Source organism: Ostrinia nubilalis, chromosome 6 (genome assembly GCF_963855985.1).
Source record: "Ostrinia nubilalis chromosome 6, ilOstNubi1.1, whole genome shotgun sequence".
Classification (NCBI taxonomy): domain Eukaryota; kingdom Metazoa; phylum Arthropoda; class Insecta; order Lepidoptera; family Crambidae; genus Ostrinia; species Ostrinia nubilalis.
The window spans coordinates 7,680,114-7,701,943 of NC_087093.1; the positions used below are offsets into that span (position 1 = coordinate 7,680,114).

The 21,830-nt window shown below is 36.8% G+C and overlaps 3 protein-coding genes across 7 annotated transcripts in view; 1 reads left to right on the forward strand and 2 right to left on the reverse strand.

Annotated features, from left to right (window-relative positions):
* Positions 1–965: 965 nt before the first annotated feature.
* LOC135072801 (cilia- and flagella-associated protein 44) lies at positions 966–16,961 on the reverse strand. The gene is made up of 42 exons (XM_063966838.1): positions 16,795–16,961; positions 16,225–16,384; positions 13,438–13,600; positions 13,207–13,361; positions 12,969–13,132; positions 12,762–12,892; positions 12,570–12,674; positions 12,246–12,395; positions 12,099–12,158; positions 11,758–12,000; positions 11,476–11,652; positions 11,200–11,391; positions 10,978–11,120; positions 10,517–10,653; positions 10,232–10,412; positions 9,968–10,133; positions 9,765–9,868; positions 9,578–9,683; positions 9,323–9,495; positions 8,972–9,181; positions 8,786–8,896; positions 8,252–8,420; positions 7,979–8,152; positions 7,704–7,901; positions 7,485–7,620; positions 6,608–6,707; positions 6,413–6,515; positions 6,187–6,306; positions 5,910–6,108; positions 5,650–5,809; positions 5,374–5,512; positions 5,078–5,280; positions 4,728–4,956; positions 4,483–4,587; positions 4,038–4,145; positions 3,782–3,936; positions 3,526–3,675; positions 3,281–3,422; positions 3,043–3,202; positions 2,841–2,954; positions 2,625–2,764; positions 966–1,166 (listed from the first exon to the last, which is right to left on the reverse strand). The coding sequence occupies exons 1-42, from the start codon at positions 16,820–16,822 to the stop codon at positions 1,086–1,088; spliced, it is 6,144 nt and encodes a 2,047-aa protein (XP_063822908.1). The 5' UTR covers positions 16,823–16,961; the 3' UTR covers positions 966–1,085.
* A 98-nt stretch (positions 16,962–17,059) lies between these two features.
* Positions 17,060–17,748, forward strand: LOC135072545 (electron transfer flavoprotein regulatory factor 1). Its single transcript, XM_063966499.1, has 2 exons — positions 17,060–17,227; positions 17,349–17,748. Exons 1-2 carry the CDS (start codon positions 17,183–17,185, stop codon positions 17,559–17,561), a joined length of 258 nt encoding a protein of 85 aa, XP_063822569.1. The 5' UTR covers positions 17,060–17,182; the 3' UTR covers positions 17,562–17,748.
* Positions 17,749–18,292: 544 nt separating this feature from the next.
* LOC135072536 (synaptotagmin 1) overlaps positions 18,293–21,830 on the reverse strand; it is a 38,396-nt gene continuing 34,858 nt past the window's right edge. For all 5 annotated transcript variants that reach the window (XM_063966479.1, XM_063966483.1, XM_063966481.1 and 2 more), the window contains exon 11: positions 18,293–21,076. The gene's annotated coding sequence lies outside the window, so the exon portion shown is untranslated. The remainder of the gene's footprint in view (positions 21,077–21,830) is intronic.

The window sequence follows — 21,830 nt, forward strand, 5'->3', positions numbered from 1 at the left end:
TAGGCCAACAAGGGGGCTACACAAAATTCCCGTTCCATGTGTCTCTGGAATAGTCGTAACAAACAATAGCATTGGTTACAAAAAATTTGACCAGTGCGGCTTCCCGCACACACAACTTTTAGCTCTTCAGCTAAAGTTGATACAAACAATTTTATAAACGTGCCTTTAGTTAGCCAAGACCGTATCACCGTACTTCCACCACTTTATATGAAGCTCGGCATCTTGAAACAGTTTGTGAAGAATGTTTTAATTTTCTTTCACGCAATTTTTCAGGTATAAGCACAGAAAACTTAAAGGCTGGTAATTTTTGATGGGACTCACATTAGGCAACTGGTGAATGATCGTTATTTTAAGAAATCAATGAGTGAAGTCCAGTCCTAAACTTAAAATGATTTTTTTTGGTTATAAGTAATTTCCTAAGCAAAAAGAGATTGTTGAGAGCATGCTATCCAACTTGCAAGAGCTAGGGTGCAACATGGGCATAAAAATACACTTCATGTACTCGCATTAACATCGATTTCCACAAAATGTGGGTGATTTTAGTAGTGAGGAGCAGGATAAAAGTTTTCATTGGAATTTTCTGACAATGGAAGAAGGTTATCAGGGGCGTGGTGCTCATATATGAATGGCAGACCATTGCTGGAGTTTGCAACGAAATCATAAAAGATTTGCTAGTGTTCAATAGAAATTTTATTAGCACAATGTATAATTTTTCGTATTTCTTTGTCAAAATAAAAAAACTCTATATTTTAAAAAGTAGGTAAAGCTGTTGGCTCTCTCCCAGTATTTTTTTCATAATCAGGGCAATAGAAATACCCAATAACAGAAAAAAAATTAACAGAAAAAAAACATGTGTTGACCAGTGTAATCTAAGGGCGTAGGTGTACAAATGTGCATAAATTAACAACTAATAGGTGAAAATAATGAAGGTCAAAATGTTATTATAATATTTTAATAAGGACAATACATAAGGTTATGAAGGTAATATTCTAATTTAAGTAAATTAAAACTAATGTCGAATACATTTATGTGAAAGTATTTGTAAAAGATAAAATTACTATGCTACTTTGTCATTTTTATCCATTTCAATCACTCCCATGATCCTCATCGGGATGACGACTTTGCTTGTCGGTTCCAGCACTACGAGAAGTTGACGTCACCGAAGTCTGAAATAATAACACAAAATATTAGGGGTAATCATTGCTTGCTACTTTGGATATTTACAAGCAAAAATTCTTCTATAAATTAAACTAGCTGACCCGCGAACTTTGTTCCGCCTTAATGGCAATAAATAAGCAGACTTTTTTTTAATTTCGAACGGGATAAAAAGTATCCTATGTCCTTTTCCTGGCTCTAAACTACCTCCCTGACAATTTTCAGCTAAATCGGTTCAGCCGTTCTTGAGTTATAAGTGGTGTAACTAACACGACTTTCTTTTATATTATGTTACGGTTAATGTGATAAATTGAAAATTATCAATAATAACCGGTTATTATGAATAATTACCGACAGTCGCGGTAAAAGTGATAAATTAATCACATTTAACTGTGATTATTTAATAATTCAACCTTAGTACTAACAAATTTCATACAAGAGAACAACATCTTGTGTACGTGCTCGTGTACAGCCAAACTTTTGAACGTTTTGATATCATATATTAATATAATTTGGCATAATGAGTTTGGAATGTTTCTTGCATAATATTACTTTTCCATGATGCCTATAACATAATGTTTTGATTTAAAGTGAAAAATAGGTTAAGGTGCGGCGGGGGTGGCCCTTGGGCCACCCCTAAGCCGCCTATTTAGTTTTATACACACATAAATGACCTCATATTAATCACATTTACCAAATCATGCGGTAATTATTCATAATAACCGGCGATTATTCATAATTTTCACATTTATCACTTTGACCGTAACATATACAGGGTGGAAACGTTAAGTGATCTCACTCGATTATTTCTAAACTATACAAGATACCGAAAAACTGATAACTGATTCTGAAAGTGCTTCACAAGCTCTTTCAAACGGTACCAATATTAGGTTACATAATAAACTGGATCTATCCGAAAATTAAATGTTTTCAGCCTCCATACTAAATGTATGCCAGTCAAACAAAATTAGAAGTATTAATTTTTTTTATTTAACAATAAACACTTAAAATGAACTCGTAAATTGCATTCTTATTTAAAATTATTCATGGAAAACATTGGTTTTAGGCTTTACTTGCTATAATATTATCAAGACATGAGTGCCATGACTGTGGCTGTACTAAATGTATGGAAGCTGGAAACATTGAATTTTAGGATGGATCCAGTTAATTTTGCAACCTATTATTGGTATCGTTGGACAGAGCTCGTGAAGCACTTTCAGGATCAGTAACCAGTTTTTGAATATCTTGTATAGTTTTTAATATTATGTGGTTTTACTAAATGTATGGAAGCTGAAAACAATTATTTTTCGGATAGATCCAGTTAATTCTGTAACCTATTATTGGTACCGTTGGATAGAGCTCGTGAAGCACTTTCAGGATCAGTAACCAGTTTTTCGATATCTTGTATAGTTTAGAAATAATCGAATGAGATCACTTATCGTTTCCACCCTGTATATGGATTAGTTTACCATATCAATGGACATTGCTTTCTTAACTTCCTCTTCTAACTGCTTTGCTTCTTCTGGTTCCACAACTTGAGCTCGGAGACAATCGATAGCAATCTTCACAATATGCTCTACTTCGTCAGGTGGTAACTGAACACCGCAATCTAGGAAAAAGCTCTTATCAATAGAAAGTAAATATTACAATATTAGAATTTAAAAAATATATTTAATTAATTATACCTTTAATGTCTTCCATGACGTTGAAGACATCGATGCGGTCTACAGATTCGGCTGTGATGGGGTGATCGTCATCTATGAGAGAGTTTACTAAAGACGTCATCGTCTCTTCAGTTTCTGTAAAATGTTCAAAATATCATCATCACCACAATAATTAGGATTCAATCTTAGGAGTTAGTGAAACGTTGCAAAATGAAAATAGAACCTAAATCAGCCAGTTCTGCAGTGTGTAGCAGAGCAGCAAGTGCTGGCCCAAGACGTTCGTGTAGCGGCTCCTTGGCGTCCGCAACCTCCTTCAGCGCCTCTTCGAGAGACTCCATCACCTGCTTGGACTCATCTGGGACTGCGCCTTCCATTGTTTCCACCTGATTTTCATTTATGTAAAATTGCCAGTACTTTCTTTCTAAATAGGTAATGAGAACTGACTGTGAAGTTAGACTTACATGTTGACGAATGATGCGATCAGCCAGCGCGGCAAGCGCATCGAATGCTCGCGTCTGCTTTTTATATTGACTTGGGTCGCCTCCGTATCGTAATAACCACTTACGTACTAGGGTGTCAACTACCTCGTAACGGGATCTTGACCTGAAACATTAATTTATTCATTTTTGTGCGATTCCTGTTACTTAACAGGCAGGAGTGACCAAAAAAAGGTATTGTTGGTAGGTAATCTTTGTAGGATTCTTACCCAGAGATCACGTCAGGCAACTGAGCGGTGAGTTCTCGCAATAGTTCATCCGCGTCGTCTCGTGACACGCGCATCGCATCGAGGCAGTCGTAAATCAACTTCATTATGTTCACATCGTACACCATTTTAATTTGAGACCCCAAAGGGGTTCTACAAGAAAGAACAGTTTTATTTTATCTAGAGTTGTATAGCTCTTTAAACTTTGTTTTGCGTTAATCAACAGGAAATAAGACTAGTCTCTGAATAAAAAACGTACATTGGGAAGTATTTCTTCCTAGTTTGCGTCATATTCCGAGGGGCTAAGAACAGATAGATATCAGAGCGATCGGACTCTGGTGGAGAGGCTGTAGGGGGCGGAGTCCTTTGCGATAGCGGCTTGAGCCGAAGACCATGGATCTCGTCACGTAGAGCCTACAAAACATTATAATTGCTATCAAAGTACGCTCATACGTTATGACGTAATCTTGCCCATAAACTCATCAGAAGAAATAAAAAGTTAGGGAGTTGAAAACCTTTATCTGCTGTACTTGCTGTGCACGAACTATACGTAGACGCACCACGTCGCGCTGGTACTGTTCTGGTGTATATCCACCAGCCATGTCTGATGGATCCTTGGGTGGCTATTAGGAAAAATGTTATTATAATTTATTAGTAAATACATTTATTATATTACTAGCTTTCCGCCCGCGGCTTCGCCCGCGTGGAATTTTGTCTGTCACAGAAAAACTTTATCGCGCGCGTCCCTGTTTCAAAAACCGGGATAAAAACTATCCTATGTTCTTTCCCGGGACTCAAACTATCTCTATGCCAAATTTCATCAAAATCGGTTGCGAGGTTTAAGCGGGAAAGCGTAACAGACAGACAGACAGACAGACAGAGTTACTTTCGCATTTATAATATTAGTTGGGATTTTAAGCAATTTTTTGACAATAATAAAAATATGTGCATTTATTTTACCTTTTGTGGTAAAACATCCGCTTGCAATGCTGCAGCTACACGCAAACGGTCAGAATACCGTGAAAGAATGCTCAGGTATTTCTTTTCTAGGTCACTGTGACGCTCCTGAAATAATAACATGAATGTACCGAGACTATTGTGCTTAACGAAAAATAGAAGCAGTTTAGGAATTTGAAGCACTTGCATCGATTTATAATTTCAACAAATTAATGTATAAAGCATTTTGGAATGAATATTCAATTTACCCGCCACTGGCGAAGCTGATTCAGTATCTGCGGCAACGTGCCCAAGGTGGCAGAGAACTTGTGTCGTCTCGCCATCTGCCGAAGCAGCTCATCGAGAGTGCGGTCCACACGGCGAGGCTTGCCTAACTTGCGCGTGAGCACGTCTCGCATTTTAGCGCGAAGTTCTGCCGCTTCAGCCTCCATGGCGCGAAGGTCGATGTTCATGCGAAACAGGTGGGTCCGGTTTACTCTATAAATAATTATTTTTAATATCTTACCTACTAATTGCTAGCAAGAAAATGTTTAGCGTTTGCTTGCTTTGCAGCCAAGTTATAAGATTCTAATGATTTCAGCAAATAAAAGCATGTTACTTCTGTCGCTGCTTCTGCTGCTTTATCTCGTCCTGTAGTTCAAGCACACGACGTCGCAGCCTCGCTAGCATCGCCTCGGGGAATACCACAGTGTGCGAAAGGCCTTTGGGCCCGGTGCATCCACGTAGAGCTGATGCCCGTATCTGATCATACCGGAGCACCACAACTTGGTCCACGTCGTTCATGCAACTTTGTTTTTCCATCTAAATTTTATTGATGTTGTTAGAGAAAATGCAATTTTGAAAAGCGATCGTTACAATTTTTGATAAGTAATACGTCTTTGGGTGCTATCTTACCATGAATTCCCTTAGATCATTCTTCCTCTTCTCTAACTGCAAAGAAAGCTTGCGCTTTATTTTATTATGGGCTTCAATATCCTTCCTGAGTAGTTCAACCAATCGATCTTGCTCCATCATTTGTTGTTCATGCCGATGCCTGGATTTAAATAGGTAAGTAATATTATGGCGTACCTAATTATTTCTTATTACTTATTACTGATTCTTTTAAAAAAAAAATTAGGATGGACAAATAGATTAATTTGAGAATTTAAGAATTATTGGACTCTGATGAACCTTGTGTTCCTGAGGTCGTAGGTCTTGTTATAGATATCAGGATCGCAACCTTCGGGACAAACGTTGGGATCGAGACGAATAGGGCCTATGTCTCGGCTATCCATGCTGCCTTCGTCTTCTTCCTCACTGGATGATGAGGATTCTTCAGACTCGGATGATTCTAGAATACAAATTTGTGATATTAGTAAGAATATCTACCCATCAATTAAATCTCTGGCGTTCTAGAGTCTAGAACCTAGACGTATTAAGGCGCCCTTTACCATCCTCGTCACGATCTCGCGGTGGCCGATACTTCTTCTTGAATATTCTACGCAAGAAGTCAGCAAACTTGTTGTCTTGGACGAGCTTCTTGAACTGCCTCTGTAGATCTTGACACTCAGCATCGAGACGCTCCTTTTCAGCATGGTGCTCTTCAATACGGTGCTCGCAATCTAGGATTTGATCTTGAACACCACGGACCTAGCAAATTTATTAGGTGGAAAGATAGTACTGAGGATATTTGGTTGCAGGGAAAATTTAAATACTGCTCTAAAATACCTGCATCAGTTTGGCATAAACTCTTTCAGCAAGTCTATCTTCGTGTGCCTCAAAGCGATTTAAAACGTTCATTTCTCTGTGTAGCTGATAAAGGTGTAGTTCTAACAACTGACTTTTTTCCTAAAATAAATAAATCAATATTTTTATTTTCATTCAATAGATAGGTATTCTTTTCTTCTATAATCTGAGGGTATTCTAAAATATGATAACTAGTAACAATACTTACTTGGACACGTATACGTTCTCGTTGCAATTGTCTCAAACGTGAGTCAAACTGTTGCACAGAAACTTCGGCATCAGCAAGTAGCATGTCTTGTTCATAAAGATGTCTATAGACATTTAAAAGGTAAATAGGTATAAAATTTGAAAGATCTCAATCATTCATTAAACTACTGTAAAACGAAACGTAACTGTTACCTACCTTTCAATGCGTCTCTCACGTATTTCAATTTCCATCTCTGTTGATTCTAGGTCTGGTCTTGGTTTCAGGAGTTCCCACGAAGCGGCAAGTGGTCGTGTTTCTAAGAAATGTTTAAAAAAGTTAACGTTTGAGAGTCATAAATATGTATAATTATTATTAGTTCTACCACAGAATAATAATAAGTACTACGTACAGAAGTTTTACTTCGCGAAGGTATTTAAAAAAATGTATGCTCAATGTCATTAACAATATGGTGTAATTTAGCCTGTCTCAAGAGTCAAGCACCATTTTGTTGACAAACGTCAGTGATCGGCACTGCGCCGAAGCTATAGGGCTGGCTGACTTCGGTAAAATGATGTGACGTGAGGTGCCAAACTGCGGAAAATGGCGGAGGAAATATATGATTTAGCATGAATTATCATGAATAATATTAACTACTTATTTACCTCTCAGTGTCTTGAGGCAACTTAAAAAAGTACATTCTGTATTTTTATTATTATTTAGTCAGTTAAATACTGCACAGTATTTAGTACACAATTTTCTTTATTTTCTTCGATCATACACAAGAATACGCGTGCGTGAGTCAATGTTCGCTCGTATGTGAGGCCTTGTCGAATAGTATCCTGTAGGTGGGCCATCGTGCGTGTTTTGTTTTCGATGTAAACTCGCGGAGATGAACAGAACCCCGATTACGGTAACTTTTAACGTCTACAATCCAGACACGCTTCATCGATTCTGCGATACGATTGGTCAAAACAGCTGACGTACGCTGTTGAACGACCAATCGTATCGCAGAATCGAGAAGCGTGTCTGGATTGTAGACGTTAAAAATTACCGTAATCGGGGCTCAGGCCTGGTTCTATTAACTTTTTATTACCTGTAATTGGCACAAATCTAGTCACTCTTGGCTGTCGTACTCTCGCTTGGGGGTAAAGAGTCTTGCGGTCCGGGGCGATTTGAGATTTTTTTGCTGTTGCTCCTCTTACAGGAATCACCACTGGCTCAGGCTTAATCTGTAAGATGACGATTGACGATAAAATAATGGCGAAATGTCTTACAATAGTCAAAAAATATGAGAAAATTACTAGGAAACCACCTCGAGATGTTTTTCGGGAAATTCCAGTTCTTCATCGATATGTGGTATTTGGGGTGGCGACTTAACCATTTTTGGTGGTATTTCGCATCTAATTTCACTCAATCGTTCACCAATATGTTTCATTTTCTCTACCAAACTAACTTTATGTTGACGTAACTCCAGTACTTTGGCGTTGAAGGCTCTTTTGGTGTCATATATCTAGAAAATAATTGATTAAGCATATTCTGGATGATATCGGTCTAAAAATCTAATATTATAAGATGTCCTCATGGTACCTCTTTCCTAGCAAGACAGACACGCAGTTGCGTGTTGTGGCCAGGTGGTGCAACGTAGTCTGGTTGTGTCTTCAGAAGACGATTACCGATTGTTGCTTCTGCTTCTTTCAAGGCCTCCGCTGCGCCAGGCGGCATGGCATTAGGGTCAGGCTTGCGGGAGAGATGTTCTTGCCACTAGATTAAGACATAACACACAATGAAGAAGCTCTTGTATACCTTTTTCAAATTGTTGTCATAGAATTCCTTACAGGAATAGATTATAAGTAGGCTTACCTCAATAAACTGTAAATGATGCCGGTTCAAGCGCTGGTGGTAGTTTCTCAGTGCTTTTTTCAGGGGGTGTGGAGGTTTTGGAGGGAGGCCCAGTAGAAAAGAGGCAATACGGGGTGGACCATAGGAAGATTTGCGGGCTGCAGCTCGACGGGTTGTTGACTCCGCTCGTCTGTGTAACGTGACGACAACATAAAATTAACGGGCTTGCTTAATAAAGAAACTTATTTCTTTTATTATGAGATACTTAACTATAAGGCATACAGGTAAAAGAGTGTTGCAGACTCATTCTCTCATTTATGTATTTTTTGAGGTTTTGAAAATGAAAAAGTGTAGAAAGAAGATGCGGTGCGAGTGTGAGTTATCACTAAGCAAGCATCACAGTCATTAATATTTGTCTCACCTTAGTTCTGCTTCTGCCAGTTCCAATAAATTCATATCTCTAAGGTCAGCGTGAAATTAGACATGTCTCTATAAAATCTTGTAATAGGTCAAAGGAGAGGTGAAATTGAATCATTCTCCTAGAATTAAATTTACCTTCCCCTTAATGCAGCTTCCGCCATTTTCTGGTAAACCTCTTCGAGTTGGTTATAGAACGCATTCGAAAGATTCTTTTGTCGTAAAGGTCTAATCATAACTTCTGGATCCCTGCCAAATGAAAGATTCAATAATAATTTGTACGTTTTTACGCTCACGTAACACTTGGGTATGTTTGTTACCTACCTAATTGCTGTTAATGTAAACGGGAATACGTCCAACTGAATGATATTTCTTGAGTACATCTTGTGCAAAGCTAAGTCGGAGGCTTCTAGCTGGTGTGCCAGCTTCCTCTTGGTCAACGCTTTAGCGTCATCCAGCTCCGCCTCTTGTACAGCTAACGGTCTTGGGTCAAGGGTCACGTCGATTTGCTGAGATACTGGAAGCGTGCGGTTTCTGTGGGCATGAAAAAAATTGATCTGTTTCTATCACCAATTAATTTAATTGAAGTTGTACTTTTCCAGAATAAATAACACATAATAAGCTATACCAATTTCAGCTAGAATTCGAGACTATTTTGAAATAACGGGAACTTACGCTTTTATAAGTTTGTTGTACTCAGCTGTAAGTTCGGCAAGGTTGTCACGCACTCGTTTCTTATGTGCGTTGGCAATCGCCATCATCTTGTCGTACTCCTCCTTTTGTTTCAGTTGTTCGTGAGACATCAGGTCTCCTTCCAAGGTGCTCGGTTCTTTCACTTTCTCCATTTTCTGATGACATAAAATTTATGACGGCAATGTAGGTATCTAATCATTATGCCAATAATAATTTTATATCACATGATTTACTTACAGGCAATTCAGGAGGTGCAGGCAGCGAAGGCGCCGGTAATAGAGGCTCATCAAAGTTGATAACATATGAAAATATATTGCCATCAGATCCGCAAGTATAAAAATTCCTAAAAAAATATGATTTTAATTAGAAATACCAGAAATAGCAATTCTAGGAAATTAGAAGCAATTACTTATGCATTACTTACTTTCCATCGGAGCTAAACTCAAGGCATGTAATTGCGCCAGTATAGCGGTCATGCATCGGCAGATAGTAGTTATCTATGAAGTCTATACGGGGAGTTGGTTGTTTCTGTAAATTGAAACCGTATTATGATCATAGTACATTGTACACAAGTGAAAAAATACATATTTGTACTAGTTTTAAGTGGATCATAATGGTAATGTTTACCTCCTCTTTAGCCAGCCGCCTGCCTTTCAGTTTTTTTAGCAGCTTCTGTTGCGCCATCATCCAGGTCATGTAGTGCTGCTCGGGGGTATCTTCTTCCTCTGTTGGCATACGAACTACCCGCACATAACCTGTGTTTGTACCTATAATAAGGTATCGTTCATCACATCTGTAAAAATTAGAGGTCAAGATGAATCAAAGACGTCTTCGTCTTTATTCTGAAATTATTCAAATCGTACCTAATTATCAACTTTTAAAGGAACTTACACAAACTTCAGAGAAGTGATGTCATCACACCAAGCGCCAGGGAACGGTCCATACTTGAGTATTTTGTTGTTGCCAGGCTTTACTAGCAAGAGAGCACCAGTTCCACGCTGCACCACCCATATACCTTCCTCGCAGTAATGTGCCCAGGTTATAGTCGTACCAAGCATACTTTCGCTCTCCACTGGAAAATTAACCTTATTTGCTTAGACTTCTACCTTTAGGTTAATAAAGCCTTCTACCCCATAAACAATTATAGAAAAATACTATTAGTATGGCAGGCCTTACTTAGTTGTATTTCTCCTAAGTATTCTTCTTCTTCTTCGTCATCTTTTTTTTCTTTTTCGGCTTCTTCCTTGGCTTTTAATGCTTCTTCATCGATACTGGCCAAATCTTCTTCTTGAGGAAATGGTCGATAACGCATGCTAAAAGATAACGATAATTAATTAGGTAAATAAAAAAATCCACGTTTATTTTTTCAAATTTATATTCTTACTAGTTTTCCGCCCGCGGCTTCGCCCGCGTGTAATTTTGTATGCCTCAGAAAAACTGTATCGCGCGCGTCCCTGTTTCAAAAACCGGGATAAAAACTATCCTATGTCCTTTCCCGGGACTCAAACTATCTCTGTGCCAAATTTCATCAAAATCGGTTCATTGGCTTAGACGTGAAAGCAAGAGAGACAGACAGACAGACAGAGTTACTTTCACATTTATAGTATTAGTATAGAAGTATAGATGAAGTGACTTACAAGTTTTTCTTCACCAATGTTTCTTTGTAGGAAACGAAATCTAATTTGAACGTCGTAATTTCTGTATATTTGCGATTGGGAACCTCTGGCAAAACTGCCTCCATCAACAGGCCAACTTGTCCACAAAGTAAAATAACGCGTTCCTAAAATTAACATGGACTATGGTCTTATTTACAGTTCCACTTCAACTTCAATTGACTGACATAGTTTAGCATAACTTACTTCTTCTGGCTTCCATGTCATAAAGGCGATATTGTTTGGAGTCTCTATAAAGCCAAGGCGATGCAGAACAAATGGTGTTCCAGCTTCTAAACGGTACATAAATATGGTGCTATCCTGCCCACAGGTTACCACTAGTGTGCGTTGCTCATTCATAGTTATTTGGACGAGAGGCTTCGAATGGGGTTTCAAGAGCTGCATGAGTTGATAAAATTGTATTTAAATGGCATTACAAAGTTAATAAATGGTTTTCAATTTAATTTTACTGTTCTATCTTACCGATATCATGTCTATAACATCAGCATTGATGGAGTCTTCGCTGTGTATAGTGAGCGCGGAATGCACTCTGACGTCAATCATGCTGGATTGTGCCTGTAACCGTTCAGGATGGAGCAGTAAAGTCCTCATTATCCCGTCTGAGAACCCCAACATTATTATTCTACTTGTTTCATCGACCTGGGTGTAAATTAAATTTAGTTCAGTGAAAAGTTGAGTTTCTGAGGAAATGGCTGTCTATATGACGTCTTCTGACGTGTTTGTAAAAATCACATCATAACTTACATCCACGGGAGGGTACAAAAGACAAGTGATGGCGGTTGGAAACTGGTATCGTGCCAGCAATACATGGTTTTCTGTGCTGTAAGCCAACAGCGAACCATCTTCTCCAGCTGTGACTAAGATTGGGTGAGTCCGTAAGGCAGCCATTGCTACCACGCCTCCTGCGTGGCACGTCATCACTTTACGATGGTTACATTCGATTTTGTCTATCTCAAGCTCTACAGTCCAGAGTCCACCGTTTCCGTCCTAAAACGACGAAAAATGATTCTCATAGAATTCTACTCAAAATTTTACTTAAATGTAGGAAAACAATAATAATAATAATAATATACTAAACAACTTACTTGAGCATACCAGAACATGTCTTTTTGATGCTTCAGACACATTATCTGGCAATTCGGCACCTGAAATCGCAATTTAGCTTTTATTAAGCATATCGAAATAAAGCAAAATAGGTAGATACTTATTGCTAATGAGCATTAGAACCATACACAAGTCTCGGCGACAGGGTTTAATTCCACATACGGGTCATCTTCGGGTGGATCAGCCTGCTCTACAGTATCCCAGTACCAAGCGCGTACGCAGCCATCCCGAGCGATTGTTGTGACTTCGTCACCAGCAGGACTTAGCATGAATTGTATCTGGAAACAACATTCATAGTAGTAGTAGTTTTTTACTAAGTTTTCTTTTTTTTTTCTTTTTTTATTATTTTCTATTGACGTTCATAAGTGCCACTTGTGGTCTAAACTGAATAAATATTTTTGATTTTGATCTTGAGTGCCTTAACTCCTTGAAATCAAGATCCCAATACTCACAACTGGTGCCTTGTGGCAGTTCTTCCGTCCACGCTGTGTTACTTCAACTTTGACGAGTCCAGCTTCCCATACGAGAACGTTACCCCATTCACAACCAGAAAGCACCTTGTTGATAATCATAAGAATCATTATTTTATTGTACTATACAACTTTGTATTACATACCTACTCCTAAGCTACTAGGTTATTATACCTTTTCGTCGGGCATAGGGTAGACACCCAGCACATCACATATTTCAGTTTTACCAAACCTTCCAAGTTCTCCCTTTAATTTCAGGCCGGTGAAAGTTTCCGCCATTTTCCAAAATTTTATATGAGCGGCACCTAAAATCGATAAGCCGAAGTAAGTATTACTTACTCTTTGTAAATTATTGCAATCTGATGTATTAATTTTATTCACCTGCTGTTGTAAGTTGCCCTGGACAATATGGTGAGAACATGACTGCATTTACATCAAATGTGAAAGCACTGGTACGCAATAAAATCTTATGACGTTTCCAATTCCAAATGGTCAAATTGTAGTCGGGCTCTTTTCCAACAGATGCAAGTAGTTCACCATCGGGACTGGAATGTATTACAAGTTACTATCATCGGAACTATTTAGGAGATTTTTGACTGAAAAAAGCACGTATTATCACCTAAAATCGAGCACAGAATACGCATTGGTTGTGCCATCCCGTAAAACTGCATCAATGTCCATCTGTGGCCATGTGTACAGAAGAATCAATGGATCTCGGTCACCCTCACGACCTTCTGCAACGGCTATGCGATAGTTCGGGTCTCTGCGAAAGGACTGTATTTTTTTGGGAATATTAGGTAATTAATAGGCTGGGTAAGTATTATTTTGTAAGTAAGAAAACGGGTATTACTGTGATATGTCCAATAGAACCTCCAGTGGTAGTCCTACGGAACCAGGTTTGCTTTGTGTTGACGTCCATGAAGGTCATGATGCTGCCGGCTGCCCAGCACACGACAGACTCGTCGCACGCGCAGAGGTTGAAATACTTGTGACAGTTGTATCCATAGGAATATCTTAGTTACGAGTTAAAAAAATATTTTTATAGACAGAACCACTATGTACCTACTTATTTATTTTTAAGGACTAAGATACCATTAGTTACGGCGGTTATGGGTTTGAATCTCACTATATAAGGGTCATTCCACCGGTCAAGAAAATCACGTGTCCGGGGCCAAAAAGTACCCGAATATCATAATATTTTAGTAACAAATATTTTTATCTAATAGTATAACTTTGGTTCTTGTTGTTAAACCACAGAGATAGTTAATAATAGTTAATTAAGTAATTTAAAAAAAATCGTAAGTCGTCAAAAATTGATTACCACGACGTGTCCGCGCTCCCGATTTCAGAACAAATTTGCTCGTATAAATTAATCCGATATTATTACCGCTTTCAATGCTTATGTAATCGATTACTGATTAAATAAACATTGATAAATTAAATACGATATAACTATATCACTAAAAGGTTTTGTAAAATAATTATTTGAAGTTGTGTCCGGGCGTTAACCGTGATTACCCCGACACGTCGCTAATGTGCGCCTACGTCCCTAGCTACGCAATTTAGAAACGAGCTCTATCCTCCCCCGTGAACCTTTAGTGGTGGCCTGCGTGCCGAGGTGACCGGTAATGCAACTCGTCGCAGGATTTTGGAGTTATCGACATAAGAATATGATTACCCCGACCTTGGTTCAGTGCACGATTGATTTACTCTATCCTGTTTTTTTAGGTTTCTTTACATGGAAAGTTCTTGAGAATGTACAGGAATAATGGTCCATGTAACCGCATTTTTGTGTATTAAAACATATGGGATTCAACTTACAGATTGGGCAGGGCTCAGGATAAACCTTAATTTTTTGACTACCCCGACCTTGATTACCCCGACTTTTGTCACCTAGTAATCAATAATACTGTAATTTTACCAATGAATGATTAACTAAATAACGTTTAATAAGCAAAATTACCCTTTACTAAAATGAAATCCTATCTCCTATTAATACATAATATTATCCCTCAAAATTGATAAGACCCCTGGACTCGACCTTATCACCGCTGAAATGCTGTAAGCCGATGTAAACTCCGCCGTTAACGTCCTGATACCTGTCTTCGAAAACATCTGGATGGAAGAGGAACTCCCAGACGACTGGCATAAGGGGCTTCTAATTATTGTGCCGAAAAAAGGGTAAAGCAAGGGTATCAGTACCGGAAGACCCAAGAGATGCGATCTGGAGTGAGGAATTGCACACCGTTGGTGCAGAGGATGTCCAACGAGTCCACAATTTCACTTACCTCGGGAGCATCGTTTCAGAGCCTAGAGGTACCGAAGAGGACATCACTTCGCGCATTGCCAAGGCCAGAGCTACCTTCGCACAACTTCGAGCCGTATGGCAGTCACGGAAATTGACCCAAGCAAGATCAAAATATTCGGGTCCAACGTCAAACCAGTTCTGCTCTATGGGCGTGAAACGTGGAAGGTCACTAAGGTTATCTCGCACCAGCTGCAGATCTTCTTCAGCCGCTGTCTTCGCCGAATTCTCCAAAATCTTCAAACGACGAACTTTTGGAACGCTGCCACGAAATACCGATCGTTCAGCAGAATAAACGCTGCAAGTGGAACTGGATCGGCCACACTCTCCGAAGGGACCCCGATCACATCCCCAAGCAGGCTCTAGATTGGAACCCCCAGGGAAAATGCAAACGTGGTCGCGCCAAAAAAACATAGCGGCGCACTGTTAAGACTTGGAGAACGCGAAGCTCAAGACCGAATGCGATGGAGGACTGTTGTGGACGCCTTCTGTCCCATATAGGAGACATAGGACATTGAGTCACTAATATTATATGTATAATGTATATGTATGTTTTTTACTCTTTTACGCAACAACTACTTAACAGATTTTGTTGAAACTTTACAATATTGTCGTTTATACATCAAAATAACAAATGGCTAGTTATAATAACATTTATTTTACCATAACTTAAAAAAAACCTTAGAAAATAAAATATTTTGTTTTATTTTTGATTACTCTGACTCCCAACTTTGATTACCCCGACCATGAAAATTTTGATGTCGCATAACTTTTTATTCCTGCTTGCTACAGATGGGCCAATATAAAAAATATGCTCGTATTAATGTCTATTTTGAAATGTTTTACCTAAACTTACTCTAAATTCAAAAATAAAAAAGGTCGGGGTAATCAACAAAATAATCCAGATCCGGAGAATGACCGATAAGAGGTATGATGTGTGTGATAAGCATGAACATAAAAGCTGGCCGAGATAGGTATGCTGCTTCTTAGTTTTCTACTATTAGTAATCGTAAATATTACTTATTCTGTGATATTACTTTATTAAAATAAATTCATGGAAAGTTATTTAGTTTTTAGCGTTAAGAGTTGCATCTCAAACTATTTTGAAAATTATAAATAACTTGAAAAAAACGAACTGCCTAAGGCGGGAATCGAACCCACGACCTTTGGCTTACCGAGCGACTGATCTTCCATCTGAGCTAGGTACTTAGACACTGGATGAATCTGTCGAAATTTTCAAGTTATTTATAATTTTCAAATTCATGCAAGTTAAAACATAAGATTTTGATGTAGGTAAGTCGTCAATTTCTTAGTCTTTCAATAAAAGGATACTCAAATTCAAATAGATCCAGTGGAATAGTCGAATCCAAAGTGTTGACTGCACCAGATACGAACTCATCTGGATCGTATTCAGTGAGAATAGATTCTTCCTCCACATGTTCCTCTTCGACCTCCTCAGGGGCTGCTTCTGGAACTTCTTCTTCTTCTTCCCCTTTTAGTTTAAAAAAGTTAATTAAATTAATTTTATTTTTCCTTTTGCGTTAGGCCCGGCGGAGCGAAGAAGTGTTTAGATTATCCCATCAGATTTTATTATTCAGGAAACAAGCTCCACTACGCTCCGCCTTGGTGGAAATCGGGCCTTAAGTAGGTACCTGAGTTATGAACGTATTTTAGGAAAACATAATTATGGTAGGTACAGTTTATATTTAATTTTAGAGCATGAAGTGCAGCAGTTTAAATATTTAGCGCATGATAGTCTAAGATGTTTTTATATGATATGTCATTGCATGATAGTAGGTAGTCACTGGGCTTGCTGACACAACAGTTATAGCTACTGAATATACGAAAATAAAGGTATTAGATTATGTAAAAATAATGTCAATGATTAAAACATGTAGATACCTTCTCCAGCAGCTTCGTCATCAGCCATTATTATTTTATTTTAATGATCTACACAATGATACCCAATTTGAACACAATGCACAATGCGATGTCAACAAACAATAAATAACAAAATAATGGTTGCTTAGTTACGAGGACTTCAGTCTATGGCGTCTCTATTTTTAACTACGGACTCGAAGATTTTTGCAAAAAAACCGGTTTCGCAGAGTACTTCACTAATATCCAGTCAAAGAGAAAGTTTAGGATAAAAAAAGAAAATGTCATTGTGACAGTGACGTATATCCAAAACTTTCGTGATGAAAATAAAGTTTTGGACTATGAACTTGAATTTCAATAATATTTTCTTTCAATAAATTGTAACTTTCTTGGCTAAAGTAATATTACTACAATGAGTCAACCGCATCGCCAGGCCGTTCTCAATTTATATAAAACCGTAAGTGTACATTTCTCAAAAACAAACCAATTTACGTAAACATTTTTAATTTGTTTACTATCTAAGTTTGATATCAGTGATAAGTAGGAACCTTGATTGTATTGATTTTGTTATTTTGCAGTTGCTGTTTCTGGGACGCGATTGGCCTCAGGGCTACGATTTATTTCGGAAGAGACTGCACAAAGTGTTTACGAAGAACAGCGAGGAGACTGATCCAGAAAAGATCAAGGTAATGATAAAACACGGTGAATTCGTCGTTAAAGAAATCGAAGCTCTTTACAAATTGAAAAAGTATCGTACAATGAAAAGGAGGTATTATGACGAAACTGCATAGCATGGGTACAGAATTTACTCTGTCTACAAGATCATGTTTTATTACTAACTTTATTTATTAGATTTATAGGTACTCATGAATTGACGTTGAGTATTGTAATTTAATAATCCAAAATGTGATAACTTAAATACATATTAGCTGTGAATTTTTACCTGAAATTATAAATGATGAAATGGGGTAAAATTGAATTTTAGATATTATCTTTTGTTGTAAAAATTTGTTAAATTTAAGAAAAAGTAGTTATTGGCTTTTTTCTAAACAAATTTTATAGTACTATAGAACTAAAACTTCCTGAAAAGTTTTGTAGTCATTTTATTGTAACAGTGCAGTGGTAGATTCAAGAAATGAAACAACAAAATCTATGTAATTATGTATTATAGACATTCTTCATAGTTTACATAATTCATTACTATTAAAAACTCTAAATAAATTATAATAATGAAATAAAAATATCTATTTATTTCGTCTAAAATAATTATTAACATAATTTTAATCGGACAATGCTTTTATTCAAGTGGTAAGTGATATGACAATTATTTGGATATATACATATAATAAACTTTATGAATATATACATGATACATCTACAATAACAACATTATAACCGAAACAAACCTACTAATGTATAGTCAAGTGCAAGAGATGGGCAATGGGGATACCGATTAAACCCTGCATTGTTTAGTGTAACTATTAAAATTAAGATTTAGAACGGATTAATTCAACACAACAGCATTCCATACAACAGCTCAACACGCCACACAATATTTTCATACATTATTATGCAAAATAGTTATTGATAATTGTAACTACCTCAAAATCGGACCAATTATTATGTTGAGATTTTTCCAAGTTGTTGTTACACTAATGCATATCCAGTAAGATATTAAAATGCAATAGCTAGTGGTCCATTAAGTCATCATGATAGCTTCCTAAAATATTTTTTTAATATTATTCCAAGGTTGATTACAATTTTTAGAGTGCTCAAGTGTCATAATTGCTTGAAAATGTATTATTCTGAGGTAGGAAGGTCCTTGATCCAATGATGGTAATGTCTTTCATTTCCGTTATTAGATCGCCAAATGAACTTTCACATAGTTTCTATATATGATACTTCGTAAATACGTCCGTATCCTTGGACAATTTTCGAGGGTGCTATCTAGTCCCAAAAGTCGAGTTCTCCGACTACTGCGCCAAATCATTTGTTAATAAAAATGATATGAAATTAAATGTAAATAAAGTGAAATTAAAAAGATCAGTGGAGACTAAGAATACATTCATGTATTTGCTGACTAAGCTTGAGTACCTGCGCTTACCTTAGTCAATACATTAAACAAGCAATCATGGTAATTAGGCACGGTGACGAAAGATGACAAATCATCGACGAATTTAAAGACAACGATTTGTATCAGCGTATTGTTAAAAGTTTTATTAGTCTAGCGATTATTCACATATTTCGTTTTTCTTAAGATTATACAAAACATTATTAAATAGCATGTTGAATTCTATATTGTCAATCTAACGAGGCCTGACCTTTTGATTGGCGCGCCTGAGAGTAGTGTTGTTATGATAACCATACAGATTCATAGAAGTTTTTGGGTAGTTCTTTCTTAGTTTTCTTTTGATCCAACCTTGCGATCAGGATCAGGATCGATCAGAAAGGATCGTTTGTGACAAGTTATGGAGTTCTTTAGTCGCTATTCACGACACAGCATTGTTGCTTCTTTCTTGTGACTTTCTTGCATTACCTTTTTAAATATTAACGTATCTAAAAAGATACACAAAATGTCCTCTTTTTATTTTTAAGTCTGTTCACAAGAGTTAGAACTCTGGCGCAGTAATGTACGTTCGCTGTAGGTGTAACTTGCACGTTTCAAAATATGAAGCAAAACGGTCTATGAATCTGTAGTTATTTACTAGTAAGTACAATCTATATTACATTTAACATAATTATATTTATTGTTAAATACAGTACTTGAACCACAAGTCTATTCCTACTTGTTTCGTGTTGGTGCACTTCTAATACTTGAAGCCCGAGTCCGATACTCCTATACGTAGATATACCATGTGATCGTGAAATTTAACATGTGATTACATTATATACACAATAACACATACGTTTGAGATCAACAACAGTCAAGCTTTAGCTAAGTATGTAAGTATATAGACTTCATATAGAAATTAGAAGATTTCCGAACATCATATACTTAACCATGGACTTTAAATGATTGAAGTAAATGAATGCAATGAACGAAACTGCTTAGTAGACGTATATTGCAGTATAATTCAAAGACGATTAAAACTTTCAAACTATTTAACAATATCTTTAGTTATAATGTTTATTTTAAATCTTAAACGTTTGACTAGTTTCGATGATACCACGTGGTTGTTAAGTGGCCAATTGTTAAATAAATTATAATTATTTAATAAACTATGTAATCACGTAGACCAAGAATAGACATTTCTATAAAATAATTACATTTTTGCAATTTTTTAATGGGCCATAAGTAGATACTTTAATTAAACTGTGTAAAAAAATGTCATGTCTTAAAATAATAAAGATTATTAGGTACCTATATAATAGGCCTATTTGTTCCTCGTAAGAAGAGAACTTGAAAAATAATTTACTAAACAAAATATTCTGTCATAGCAACTCTTTAAGATACAACTCTAAATATGTTATACTACCACAACAATTTCTCTTCTATAGAGGAACAATTTTAAAAGGGTATCAATACTATAACACTTACATTTTAGTAAAATAGAATGTAATAAATTTAACAGGATTCAACTTATTTACATAGCGTTAGATATAGGGTTTTAGACATAGGAAATTATATTTCGTACCTACGTAGATTGCGTTGCAAACGCGTCGCCTAGTTGCTACAAGGAATGTAAGTAACACAGTTGTAACATTAACAAAGCCCACGTAGTAAAAAAAAGCTATGTTATATTAGTATATCACTTTTAAATTAATGTTTTCGTAATAAATACCGACGTTTAAGTCGTGGAAGTGGCAACTCAACATAGAAACATTATTTTACGCCTCTCTCTTCACACGTCTACTAACCTCCCGCCAAACAACACAACACCACGACTAATAGCGAGATACGAGTATTAAATGGTCAATCGAGATGAAACAGACAAAAACGTCTATTACGAAAAAAATATAAAATATTTTATCATACATTAGCTACCCTCCTCAGTAAGTTACAATAAGTGATAGGCAGGTAAGTATGTATATTTCATAGTAACTTAATATTAAACTAAACGCAATCAATCCTATCAACATTCTCTATCTATTACAATACACAGAGGATAGAATCTAAAATTATTAGAAGGATTTCAGCAAATACTTGCTTTAAAATAAATTAAACATACACAATAAATATAATCGTATAACTTTCTGATGATCGAAAGATTAAATTGAAGGTTCAATAGCGAATTTATAAGAAAGTAAAAGTTTCGTAATAACTTTGTATTTTCTTCACACTTGGAACTCCGTCGTACTGGTTCACCTGGAACAGTTAATGCAGGAATGTGTTTTTATTATAAACCAAATAGTTTCGCTTGTCTATGTAGCTCAGTGGTTAGAGTATTTGCCCGACAGGTGAAAGGTTGTAGGTTTTTTTTTAAATGAGGCAGTTTATTATCTCAGTTTGTACGTTATTGGGTTGCATTTTAGTAAGAACTATGGCAGTGATCGTAAAGTATTTGAAAAACATCAGCACGAAATTAATTTTGACTGACGCTACAGTAAACATGCACGTTATAACAATAAATAAAGTTTCAAAAATGTAATAGCGGTACGTCTAAAATGCCACAGCGATAAAATATGAGCTGTAGGTTGATTTTAAATAGATACTGTAGAACTTATTTTGAACGGCAGTGTTTAGGCAGAGTGATAAAGTAGGAGCCGTTTGATCTGAAATACTCGTATTTTAAACCATAATTCCTACTAATATATATGCGAAAGTCGTTTTTACATGCAGTCGCTAACCAATTTTGATGAATTTAGATGTAGAGTTCTGACCTGATAAACAGGTAGATACGTGATAGATACTAGGAAATCGATCTTTACCTTTATGACATGAAAGTTTGTGCAAATAACCCCTAATTTATCAAGATAGTGATTTGAAAAAAAAAAACACCCGTAATCACAAACAATGCTTGCTTTAAGTGAAGCAGCAAATCGCTACGACGCTACTTTTATCGACCCTGTGTTCCTCACGCTGTGAGACCTCATGGTAAAGTTAGTGAATACATTTGACA

Excerpts from the sequence above, each read along its gene's own strand:
- LOC135072801 (XM_063966838.1), bottom strand. The coding sequence starts at position 16,822 with ATGGCTGATGACGAAGCTGCTGGAGAAG. Across the intron at positions 5,281-5,373 it reads ATGATCTAAGGGAATTCATG|ATGGAAAAACAAAGTTGCAT; the intron begins GTAAGATAGCAC and ends AATAAAATTTAG. Across the intron at positions 3,203-3,280 it reads ATCGCATCATTCGTCAACAT|GTGGAAACAATGGAAGGCGC; the intron begins GTAAGTCTAACT and ends AATGAAAATCAG.
- LOC135072545 (XM_063966499.1), top strand. The coding sequence starts at position 17,183 with ATGAGTCAACCGCATCGCCAGGCCGTTCTCAATTTATATAAAACC. Across the intron at positions 17,228-17,348 it reads TTCTCAATTTATATAAAACC|TTGCTGTTTCTGGGACGCGA; the intron begins GTAAGTGTACAT and ends GTTATTTTGCAG.